The 13,197-nt window shown below is 46.3% G+C and overlaps 1 protein-coding gene across 2 annotated transcripts in view; it reads left to right on the top strand.

Annotated features, from left to right (window-relative positions):
- Positions 1-13,197, top strand: part of LOC119169732 (MAM and LDL-receptor class A domain-containing protein 1-like) — a 336,454-nt gene that overhangs the window by 156,885 nt on the left and 166,372 nt on the right. For both annotated transcript variants that reach the window (XM_075886851.1, XM_075886852.1), the window contains exons 21-22: positions 53-268; positions 1,632-1,664. In XM_075886851.1, the coding sequence (XP_075742966.1) occupies positions 53-268; positions 1,632-1,664 (249 nt within the window). The remainder of the gene's footprint in view (positions 1-52; positions 269-1,631; positions 1,665-13,197) is intronic.

Raw genomic sequence — 13,197 nt, 5'->3', positions numbered from 1 at the left:
TGATATAATGCTTTGGAAGCCTGCGAAGGTGCGTCTTACTGAAAATCTGCAGATATTGCGGTGGCAAACATCAACATCACCTGCTACGGTGATGGCAAACCGGTCAAGGCTAAAGCGCAGTTTTCAGTGGACATGCCCCAAGTCGCAGAGTGGAGCACGCTAAATGTGACCTTAAAGCAAGCTAACAACTGCCAACTTTCACTGCGTGTCACACGAGGAGATGGCACAAATGGCGCCATGGCCATTGGGAAAATCCGAATGAAGTCAGGTATGCGTGATCTGTTTGCATAATGATCAAAGAAATATTATCACTCATTATATTCCCATCTCAGCTATGCTCTGTTCTATTTAATCTGGCCGAATTCGCCGAATGCTGTGCTCTTTTATTTGCCCATTGATTTTCCTTGTTATTAACTGTATTCTTAATTGAAATCTTATAGTGCTATGATTGACGAGGATAGGACTGAGAATGGCAGGACGGTCACGTTCTTCTTTCTGCAGTCCTCGTGAAATATGCAGAACTGCAATAATTTAATTAGGAATGTTTATTCAACCAGCCCCGTAAAGTGTCTTGTTATGGACTATATTATAATCATCATCATCATCAGCCTGACTACGTCCACTGCAGGACAAAGGCCTCTCCCATGTTCCGCCAGTTAATCCGGTCCTGTGCTTGCTGCTGCCAGTTTATACCCGCAAACTTCTTAATCTCATCTGCCCACCTAACCTTCTGTCTCCCCCTAACCCGCTTCCCTTCCACATGGACTATAAATAAAAGGTTATTTCTGGCAGTTGATTTTTGATATTTTGGCGAATGCACACTTAGATAAATCGCAATACAGAGTGCCAAACCCCATTTAAACAATACAACAATACCAATGCAGAGAGTCGACACAGCACTTGCACACCACAAGCGTATATTGCGTTACCTATTTTCTCAAAGGTACGCGCACAGTTATCAAGGTACAAGCTAAAGAAGTGAAATTGCGTAGTGCCCATGATGTGGAAAGAGCACCAACTGAACCATGCAAGGTTCTAAAGAATTTTATTTAGAATTAATCAAGGTCAAGCTCATTGTCAGTGTGTAAAGAGCTTTCTTATTTTATAGTTCTAATAAATTTACTTGCTGTTCCTGTATTTACCTAGCGCCTAAGGCTTCTTCCCACCTTGTCCTCTTCTTCATAGCACTTCTCCTAATACTACCACTACTATTACTACTACTACTACTACTAATGAAAATGAAGGAACGTGTAAGTTTTACTAGTTTTCTCAGTAAACACAATAATATTGAGAACTTGCAGGCATAGTTGACTGCTAGTTTTACTAGTAATAGTAGTACTAGTTATAATTTAGAACTTATAGGTGCGCGTTGTTGCTACTGTTTGATTAGGAGTGAATAAACTGTATGTAAGGCTATCAAGCAATTTAGAGGATTGCACTTGTGCGTGGGTTTCATGACTAGCAGCCGCAACGTAGCGGCACGATGCTAGAATCAAATGCGGATGTCACAGTTTATGTATTCGGTGACTTTTTTGTCTTTACCTAAAGGACTGTAAAAACACAGTTTAGCGTTAACCAGACTACAAACAGGCTGTTCACTTCATTAGCCAAATATGCTTTCTTCCTTCCAGCTGTTACGCAAGTACAGGATTCAGACTCAGCCAGTGAGTATACTACTTTACTTCATTATTTTTATGTTTCGAACATATAAAATGCATCATCGAAAATGATCAGCGAATCTGCATTGGAAGAATAAGCCACGGTGTCATACTAATCTCAGTCACAGCTTTCAGAATTCATACATGTATGGTTTTTTGCATTCATTCTATAAGTCTATACCCTCCATAGTCCCAAGAATGCACCAATTAAAAAAGGTTCTGCAAACTGTATTATTTGTCATTCTGCCCTTAAAAAGAAACGCAAAACATTATCAATCCGTAAAATTGAATGGTTGCCTGAAATTGTGGTGGTATCCATTTGCGTATTTCTGTTCCTTTTAAGGCTCTAATATTGAGTGAAACAAAATACCAGACAAAAATGACTTTCTCTATGATATACTGGGCGTCCAGAGTTAAAGAAATGTACTATTGACGTTGTAAATCACACTACAACAAAGAAAAGAATTTTTTTCACTTATTACAAGGATGCAGCGGAGTGCTGGTGCAATCCGCACCCGTACGCACGTGCAGTACTCAGTCATTTTCATTCGCTTGTTTTGCAAGTATGAGTAGACACACGGTGCTACCTCTCAGAGCTTCGTGAAAGCAACTAATCATTGTTGTGCTAACACAAATTTGGCCATGCGGATATCGAGTTGTGATAACAACGGTACACAATTGGTTACCCGCAAACCGAGCAGGATATATATGGGTTTAAAAAAAATCAACATTTTTATAATGGAAACATTTTATCAGAAAACAAAGGTGATGATAACACCAGAACATAAGCGAGAAAAGTGCTTCAGGACACCTATAGACAATGTTATTGCAAGTGATGCGACTTGTGGTTCGCAAGCCACTGCATGATTTCGAAGCCACTCAAGTTTTCTGATAACAAAAAAACATAAAATTTTCGCTGCGGTCTCATTCGATAAAAGAGTGTTTCACAGTACCTTTGTGGTCACCTTAAATTTTGGCATTGGAATTTATGAATTATTATTGTGTTTCTTCTCTTTTCCACACTTTTTCGAATATATTTTAACCACGCTTTCGTAAGGACCATGATGACTAAAGTGTGGCTTAAACTGTATTTTAACACGTCGTGTGGGCTACCGCGTGATATGTGACACCAGCGGTATACATGAACTTACTACGTTGTCCCAATGGTGCAATAAAGGTCCGAAAAACCAAACACAATGGCCAGGCTCAGGGGCTTTGTTTGGACAGCACGCTATTATTATTCAAATCACAAATAATTCTCATATTTGTATCATATATTCATTGCGGTGCCTCTGACAACCCGAGAAAAAGCTTACACGCTCACTCACTGAATATTGTGAAGCTTAAAGCTTATAAAGAAGTATCATCATTAAAAAAATAATAGCCAACTATTTTGCGCCTATTGAAAATAAAAAAACAACAACCTTAAGTTCAAGGTCGCAACAGTCCAAAATCACGCTTCTTTAGTGTGAAATTGTTCACACAGGAATCCAAAGAAGTACACACGACGTTGGGCCAACATTTCGACAGGTACCAACTTTCCAGTGGTTGCACCAATGTCAGCCTAAGCAGATCAATAAAGTATCGGTATTGCTACCACAGGGGTATATGTAAGCAGCATTGACGAAGCTCCTCGAATCAGTGCACAAACCATGTGGCTTGACGGGCCATCTTCGACCACTTTCTTCTTAGTTTGTCAATGTTCACCACGCAGTATAATTGTTTCACTTCCCAAATATTGTGTTCAACGCTTCCGTGAACTACAGAACACCCCAGCACGTCCTTGTTGAAGTTCTCGGCACTTCCGCTTAAGCTTCAACCACAGCGGCCACGTCATGGCTAGTACTGGCGTTCATTCGGAAACATTAGAGGAAAATAAAAAAAAAATCGGCGAATCCCACGTACCTGGGAATTCACGTTATGCGAAGCATGTGGAAGAAAGGTGACCATGTTGCAATTTTTTTATTGAGCAACAAGTCATGAAATGACTTAAATATAATGTACAAATGTCGCACACACAGACTTGTTGAAGAATTGAATTTGTTTATATAACCAGTTGCTTGCACTTGGCAACGATACCAACTGGAACATGCGTATTAGCAACGCCAGAAGCTTATATGAAGCGCTGATGCTCGAGAAAATGCTTGCCCTGGACACTGCTACATAAATCAACTGCAGCGCATGGCAACTAACCACATCTGACGTTAACCCGACGTGACGGCTGTATCAAAATAGTACTGTGATGTTTATGACGGTTAGAGCACTTCCACTACTGTGCAGCGGCGCAGCAAACAGACAGGGAGACGTGTTCAGACATTTATATACAAAAGATTACATATGAAAAGTCAGTGATGTGGGTGCCGTCGGGACGACCACCACGGCACATGAGGAAGAAGAGTCCCGTGGACTCACGACTCTCGAGCAACGGTGGCGTCGTCTAGGAGATGCCTTCACCAGCGCGACCTCGGACCTCGTTTCCGAGCTCATGATCACCACCCGGGCGTAGCGGCTCCACGTGCGGGTTCTGGCTCTGCCGTGCTGAAATGCTGCTCGCCACAGCTGCGGTGCGGCAGCTCAGTCAACGGCGTTCCTCGCCTTGGCCAGGGCACCGTCAGGTACCCTCAGGTGCACAACTCATGAGCTCGTGGCCCATGTCCGAGTTGGTGCGTCGTTCGGTGCGGCTGGGCACCACTCGGCGATCCTCGATGTAGCCAGCAACTCTCCTGGCACTTGGATCCTTGGCCACCCTGGGCCTCGCCCGGCTCTGTGGTCCTCGTGCACACGCCTGCGTCTCGCCCGGCAAAACGTCTCGCTCGTCCGAGCTCAGAATTGCACGCCCGGCCAATTGAATTTTTCTAGAATCCTATAAAATGTTCGTTTAATACCTTGGTGACCTGCCATAACTCCCTCATGCGCCATCCTAAGGACAAACTGGTGGAGGCTCTGCGGAACAACCAGTTGGTCAACTTTCTTCCTCGTTAGCGATCTGTATACAGTGTCGATGAAGTATTCCCTTAAGCAAAACATACTCTCTATGTTTGCTGATCGCTTCGCCATCGTCTTCCCGATCGCCGAAAAACAGCTCTCCAAAGTGCAACATTCTCTATGCAACTTTTCAAGAACTTGTGGGGTCACATCTAGTTCGTTAGGTGCCGACACAGGTAACTTCATGTCCCTGGTCCTCCTTGTTGTCGCTGCACTCAAAGTCGGTAGGTTCGGTGACACGCTTGGATATGGAGCAGGCTCCCCTGCTGGTGCCGACTCCTTATGCAGTCTTGCGACATCCGACAGGTGACGTGACGTGGTAGAACCATAACTGAAGATTACCCCGTCAATGTTGCCGAGAACGACGTCATAGAGTGGCTTTTTCATGCAGAGTGCCAGTGTCGGTCCTCGGAAGAACGGAGAGTCGATGTACACCTTTACCTCGGGAAGCTGCCTCGACTAACCGTCGAGAAAGTGTACAGTACGTGTAATACCGGTGATATTCTTTTCCGGTACCAGCGAACGCTTGACCACCACGGTATTCCATCTCGAGTCCCTTAGCACCGTCACAGGCTGTCCCTCGACATATCCGGTTTTCGTTGGCATCTCTTGTCTTAGCAGACCAAGAAAAATATATCTTTTTTTCTATGGTGCATTTTTCTCTGCTGATGAAAGGGCACAATCCAAGTTCTCCTTGTTTCGAGCAAAAGGTGTACGGTCATAGTCGGCCACAGCACTTGACGCCTCCTTGTTGTGGCTCTTTACATTTGGGCACTCGTCCGCTTGATAGCCGTATTTCCTGCACTTCCAGCAAGACGAGGGCTTCGGGCCCTTTGACCACGTCCAACAGTCTGCAGCGCGATGACCTTGCTTGCAGGCTCGCCATATATTGTAATGAAACATAATCTTTATCAGGCTAAGGTTCGTCAGAGCTTGTTTTGCGCGTCGTGCGAGGAGAAATGGACTTTGAGATGACGCGATAACAACACACACCACGTTTATGACAGAGCACGAAAAAAAGCAGAGAACACTTAGGCAGAAAGGGTACATACAATGAAACAGAGAGAACTTAGCTTGATTAAAAAATGACCAATTAGAGTTCATGTATGACCGTTCGAAAACCTGAGGGCCACATCGGCAGTACGACAGGCCCCGATGAAGTGCAGGGTAGAGACGGCGGAAAGGCGCTATGGAATGTGCTCACTTGCTGATGTGCGATGCTCTGGTGACGCTGGCGCTTGATGGCGTGGGTGCGACTACGCAGCAGTCAACTCGCATCGGAGACGCGATACTCCAAGCGGGGAATGCCCAGCTCGCCCAGCAAACTGCTTGCGTCGAGACGCGATGCTAGGCGCGACCGTCACCATTAGCCAGGCCACGTCCGTCGCCATGCTGAACGGCTGACCGTGGGGATGCTTTGCCGAGATCCGCGATGCCCTCGGCAAGGAAGAGAACAGCAGGCGAGGCCGTCCCCCGAGATGAAGTACTCGTGCTGGCAACGCCACCCCAGCTGGTGGTTGGACGACAGTAGCGTAGACAGCCGCGTTTTCTGGCCGGAACCTGGATCGCCTGCGTCCGACGCTTCGGCCCGCTGTCTTCCATCCGCCGCTGCTTTGGCTCATCCTCAGCAACAAAGCTTACCCCACGTAATAGTCACACGTCGCCCAATTGTCGCACGCCACCTCTATCGGCCACCACAGGTCATCAGCTGATTGGCTGATCTCATGTGCACAGTTGGCTCAAAATCACACGCGCCTTGCCCCGCACTTCCGTCGTTATCGTTGTTTTTCTCGAATTCTCAGAAGTACATATGTAATAATTATAAGATTAGGTAGGCAGCACTGCAACCGCTAATAATGCTTCACAAGATTAGCGTCTGTTTGACAAGTAGTTCCGAGACCTGGCGTAGCTTTGTGGTAATATGCTTCATTGGTACCCAGAATGCTTGGGTTCGATTCCAGCTGGGACTCGTCGGATCGACACTACCGACATCGGCTATTTCTTAACACTCACGCGTTAAAATTGCCCATGTGTGCTCTAGTCGTTCCTAGGTAGATACGAAGTGTCAATCACCTGTGGCACATACCCGCATACCAGCGGCACATACCCAGTCGTGGGTATGTGCCACTCTCTGGCGGGAAGTGTTTGACGACGTACGTGACGGGACTGTGGTATTAATTATGTTTTGAGTAGCGCGTCGTATTCGTCAAATCATCTTACCCTATCTTGCTAATTTAGGTTCACGCCAAGTAAAAGGGGTGACCACGAGGGCACCCAAACGTGAGCGGCTAGACAGATAGATAGATAGATAGATAGATAGATAGATAGATAGATAGATACGCTCAAAGGCACCGAAGTTCGCTGAGAAATGCTTCTCATTCAAAAAACTGCAAATATTAACCAGACAAAAATAACAAAAATCTATTTATATGCCTTACATAGTAGTTGAGTGTGTGCTGGTCAAGCACACGTGCATACCCTTCCTTTGTTAACAATGCAGACCACGAGTTATGCATGTGACCGACTTTTATATTAAACTAAAAGTTATGTTATGCTCAGCCGTACTCTTGCAAGGTGCACACGATCTCTCGTGCCAAATTTCACATTTGATTTTAATTGTGAAGCATTTCTTAGCGAACATCGCTGACTTTGAGCGTATCTACTTATCTGTCTAGCCGGTTACGTTTGGGTGCTCTCGTGGTCACCCCCTCAATTGGCGTGAACCGAAACTAGCATGAGAGGGTAAGATGGTTTGACAAATATTCCGCGCTCGCCAAAACATGAATATTGTCCCAATCCCTTCGCGTACGTTGTCAAGCACTTCCCGCCAGACACTGGCACATACCCACGGCCGGGTAACCCGCGGGTATGCGGGTATGTGCCACACGTGATTGACACTTCGTATCTACCTAGGAACGACGGGAGCAGACATGGGAAATTTTTACGCGCGAGCGCTAAGTAATACCCAACATCGGTAGCGTCGACCCAATGAATTCGAAAAATAAATGTCAGGGTCCTAGTTGGAATTGAACAGAAGCATTCTGCGTGGCAAGGAAGGATTGGACCACAGCGCTATGCCAGATCTCCGAACTATTTTTCAAATAGACGCTAATTTTCTTGAAACGTCAATAGTGATTGCAGTGCTCCCTACCCAATTTTGTAAACTTTACATACATGCTTCTCTGATAGAACCGTCACGTCGGGTTCACGTCAATTGTGGTTAGCTGCCATGCGCTGCAGTTGACTTATGTAGCAGTGTCCAGTGCCAGCATGCTCGCAAGCGTTAGTGCTTTATCATCTTCTGCTGTTAATTCCTAATACGCATGTTCTCATTGGCATCGCTGCGCAAGTTCAAACCAGTGGTTATATAGACATCTGCAACTGTTGAACATATGTCTGTGCGTGCAACATTTTTTACATATATTTAGGGTCATTTCGTGACGTGTCGCTGAATAAAAAAATTGCAACACAGTCGCCTTGCCTCCGCATGCTTTTTCATCCTTACTTTGCCCGACTATCTATCTAGTTAGTGAGCAGATTTCTGATAGGAAAGTTCCTTCTTGAGCCGAGATAACTTTTTAACGCCGTAACTGTTAGCAAGGCTGCTGAAGCCTCGTAAATAGGACATAAATATGGTACACATGTTAGCATTTTGCAACTTCGCTTTTCACAACTTTGTGCGTACGAGTATGATTTTTTACTCATTTTGAAGTATTCGCATAAGGAGCCAGCAGGAATATAGGGTAATCGGACTTTTTTTACGAATATTAATCTGTGTTGTGAAACTGAGCTTGTTGGTATATTCGCATCACTCCTAATAACTGACATTAGAGCTATTCAATATATAACTCTTTAATATTTAGATGTATGTGAATGGCAGTTTGAAACAGTTGGCTAGAAAGTTGCTTTTCGTCCCATTTACTGTCCTTATTTCAGTGAGCACTGCGCTACGTATCGCCAAATGCGAATGTACGGCCTGGGATGGGATCATCAGACATTGACTTCTAAGAAAGTATGGTCCATGCTTTTCCGTGGCTACTGTTTATTATCACATGTGACTTGTGAAGACGATAGTTCATTATATGCAAAAATATTGGTTCACATGGCTACCTTCATGTTGGTCTGTCTGTCAATTGATTCAGTCAGACGGCGACGATTCGACCCTTCGCTCAATGCTCCTGCCCCCCCCCTCCACCTTTTAAATCTGGCCGCTGCATTCATACTGGCAAACACATTAAAAACAAATACTGCGCATATTTGAGGTGCAACATCAATACGCGAATGCTAGGCATTGTGTTTTTATTTATGAAATGCATACAGAAGAAGTTATAAGACCGGAATGTTTATTAAGCTGTGTTGACAATGTGATGCTGTGAACGAAAAAGCGGGTAATTCCTACGCTTCGTTGAAGCAAGGTCTCTAAGAAACAAGTTTCCAAGGTAGCGTCACTCAATGTTTTCAAGCCGTAATCCTCCCTCTATCGCTTACCCCTCCTTTTTTCTGCCATCCACGTCCGAAATTCGAGCGTTCTTTGCACGCGATCTCGCAAATGGTTGGTGGTGTACACATGCGCATACACCACCAGCTGAGTACACATGCGCATGTGATTCCAGCCGGAGTCTCTCCAAGACCAAACATGAAACCGTAGCCAGGACATAAAGCGAAGAGGGGGAACGTTTCAGTGTCCTCCAAGTCGACCAAGATTGTTTCTCGGTGCTCACTCAATGCAACATCCGTGTTTTAAACGCGAATCATTTCTTACTCTTAAGCTTAGTTCACACTGAAACATCCGCTTTCTACAGCGACCGAAATTCCCCTGCCGCCGAAACGCAGCGTCGTTCGCACTGGACGTGCCCCGCGCCGCCGAATATGCCATCTACTACGGGGCGAACGCGGGATGGATGCGCTGTCACCCGGTTGTTGCCGCGGCTCGCAAACGCTACTACGCTATCCGGTGGTGTGTACTTCGACGATTCTCGTAAGCAAGAAGCAAGAAAAGACAGTACTGCTTACTTTGCTGGCAAGTGACTGTCTTCTAATGCACGAAGAGCAGAAAAACCACCGACGCCAGCGGCGTTGGTGTGTTCGTTTTGCTCTGCAAGACCTCAACAAGCTCGGTCACGCCAACAACAAGCTTCGTCACCTCTTCCACGAAATACGGACGCGAATCAGGCACAGAGTAGGTTAAACTCCCGCTGGTTTCAGCATTCAGTTACGTGCACTGCGGCAAAACAAGTGAGTAGGGCTTGGCCGCCATTTTTTAAAATTCCTTGACTAGCGCTCCTATTGGTCCGCAGTGACCGATTCGGCGAAAGACGCCACAAAAATCGGTCCGAGAGCGATCGGCGCGGAGAGGGCCCTTTCGACGGATCTAGCCGCCGCCGAATCGGATTCGGAGCACTTTCGGCGGCCGGAATGCTCAGTGTGAACGCGGACTTAGCGAACTTCGGCAACTTTAAGCGTTTCTATCTATCTATCTATCTATCTATCTATCTATCTATCTATCTATCTATCTATCTATCTATCTATCTATCTATCTATCTATCTATCTATCTATCTATCTATCTATCTATCTATCTATCTGGCCACTTAGGACTTTAGCTGTCCTGGCCGTTTTGATCGTGCTATCGATACCGAAATTGGTGTGGCATAACATGACTGTTTGACAACCATAATTTACTAGTCATTACATAAAAATTATCACATGTATGTGTGTCACACATTTCGGCTGAGGCCCCGCCGATCCAACATCGACGTGTGGCAGACTCGCAGGCTTCCACTTTAGGCTTCGGCCTACGACGCCTGAAAGGCCTCAAAATGGCACATTTCAAATTTATTTGCGGGTTGGTCGACCCGTGCGGGGTTGCACGTGTGGTGATGTGTGGGCCTGACCAACGCACTCATAAGCAGACACGGAGACTTTATGCAAAATGAACTAGCATTTAATTGAAACAAGGGCAAATGCAGGAGTTAACAAAATTAACAGAGGAAGAAAACTGATACGCGATGAGAAAGAAAGGCTATAAAACAAACTATGCTCTATAAGAACACTACAAGAGGCACAAACAAAAGACAAATACGTGGAATGTTAACAAACTAAGGACATGAATCAAAGGAGATACAAGAAAAGTTACATGTAAAAGATTATAGTAGCGCTTTTGAATTTCTACGTGCGTTGCAGTGCACACAATTACAAATAATAAAAAAGGCTGGTTATAACAATTTAACCGTTTAAAAAAAGTCACACTAAAAAGTTCTATACGGACCAGGCCAGCTCTTGGTGCACTTAGGGGAGTTGACGGGTGCCGCTGACGATCTCGCCGGCTTGGTAGACAACGAGGGTGCCCGGAATTGCAGCCGTCTCAATACGTTGCGCGGGTCACTCCATGCTCGTCGCCCACGCGAGACACGCGACACCGACGACCGCACTTGTGGCTGGCTGTACGTCAACTGCCTATTCCGATGCAGTCCAAACCTCTTCAGGGGCGTACACGTGACCCCGTCTCATCTGGGGGTAATTTTCCTTGTTTAGACCGCCGGTGCCCCTTCCAGTACAGGGGCAGGGAAGACTAGCCGGCGCCACGCTGGGTCGTTATAGTCGCCGGAGGTCGTCCCCCCAACACAAAAGCGCCCTTCCATGGAAGATGGGGCCCACGGACGATCCGAAAATTGAAGTCGTTTGTGACAATGTGTAATGTCATGAGTTACATTTCATGATCTTGCTGCTCTTGCGGTGGTTTCGTTCACATCACATTTTGAAAAACTGGGCTGGTATGACCTGACGGCATAGCAAATATCAGTGACATACTCAAAGTGGAAATTATGACATACATGTCAAATATATATATATATATATATATATATGTATATATATATATATATATATATATATATATATATATATATATATATATATATATATATTGTTACGTTTGAAAGAGACTGGTAGACGTTGAAAGGGGCCGTTTATTAGGTCGCGAGGGGCAGCTCAGAAGCGGCCGACTGGGTAACGATCCTCCTGATCCTCTTCTTCTTCTCTCGCTCTGGGCGACAAGTGCGTTCACCGTATACGCTTCTTTTTCTTCGTGCATATACGCAACATTCCTCTCCACGCAGACGAAGGCCGCCGGACGAGTCAGTCGAGTTGTCGTGGCGTGTACAGTTTCAGGCGGGCAACATGAACCACTTGAGTTTTGGCAGCTCGTCGACCACTCGCCGTAAAACGAGCTATTACATAGTTGACCTCTGTAAGTCTGTCGACAATCACAAAAGGTCCATCGTAAGTGGCCAAAAACTTTTGGCATAACCCGCGCTTGCGCATCGGAGTCCACAACCACACCAGATCACCACGGCGATAAATCACTGGTCGATGGTGAATGTCATAGCGTGCCTTCGCCTTGTCTTGCGATGCCAATGTGCGCAGTAGAGCTATGCGACGCGCCTCTTCGGCGAGGCAGAGAGTCTCGGCGACAGTGACGTTGTCGTGGTCACAGAAAGGCAATATCGTATCGATTGTGTACCGGGGCGAACGGGCATAAAGCAAAAAGAAAGGGCTATAGCCTGTAATCTCATGCTTCGCGGTGTTGAACGCGTAAGTAATGAAAGGGAGTACGTCATCCCAGTTCTTGTGGTCGCAGGAAACATACATAGACAACATGTTGATAATGGTGCGGTTGGTACGCTCCGTCAGCCCATTAGTTTGGAATGGTATGGTGTCGAGTGACGCAGGCGGGATTCACATAAACGGAGTAGCTCCTCCACGACATCCGCTGTGAATTGTCGTCCACGATCACTGATAATCAGGCGAGGTGGGCCATGTCGGAGGATGACGTACTGTAACAAAAACGACGAGACTTCACTGGCAGTTGCGGAGGGGACGGCCGCCGTCTCGCAGTAGCGTGTGTGGTAGTCGACGCAAACAATTATCCATCGGTTGCCCTTAGCCGATTTTGGGAAGGGGCCCAGAAAGTCAATACCCACTTGTTCAAAAGGTGCGCCTGGAGTAGGCATCGGCTGCAGAAGACCAGCTGGACCAGTTGATGGACGTTTGTGACGCTGACATTGCATGCAGCTTGCCACATAGCTCTCAACAGACTTCTGCATACCAGGCCAATAAAAGCGCTCTTTAGTCCGGTGAAGCGTCCGCGCCAAACCTAAATGTCCAGATGTAGGGTCGTCGTGCATGACACTCATAATAACTGTTCGCAGGCTCTCCGGGACCACTAGAAGGAAACGCGCGCCACTACTGGAGAGGTTCCTTTTGAACAACAGTCCATCACGCATACAGAAACGGCGGGCACTAGTAGAAGCGGATGCAGCGGCGAATAGTGGTACCAGTTTAGCATCCTTCCGCTGTTCTGCTCTGAAACTGGGATAGTCCGGGAACGTAGGCGACACAGACGCTACAAGCTGGTCAAGGTCATCGGATTCACAGTCTGTTGTACTAAGTGGCATACGTGAAAGACAGTCCGCGTCAGCATGTCGACGACCACTCTTGTAAGCGACGGTAAAACTGTATTCTTGTAGCCGGAGTGCCCAGCGCGCAAGGCGACCA

Source organism: Rhipicephalus microplus, chromosome 2 (assembly GCF_043290135.1).
Source record: "Rhipicephalus microplus isolate Deutch F79 chromosome 2, USDA_Rmic, whole genome shotgun sequence".
NCBI classification, from domain to species: Eukaryota; Metazoa; Arthropoda; class Arachnida; order Ixodida; family Ixodidae; genus Rhipicephalus; species Rhipicephalus microplus.
The sequence above is the reverse complement of the archived record's forward strand: the minus strand, read 5'-3'. Positions and strand labels throughout refer to the sequence as shown.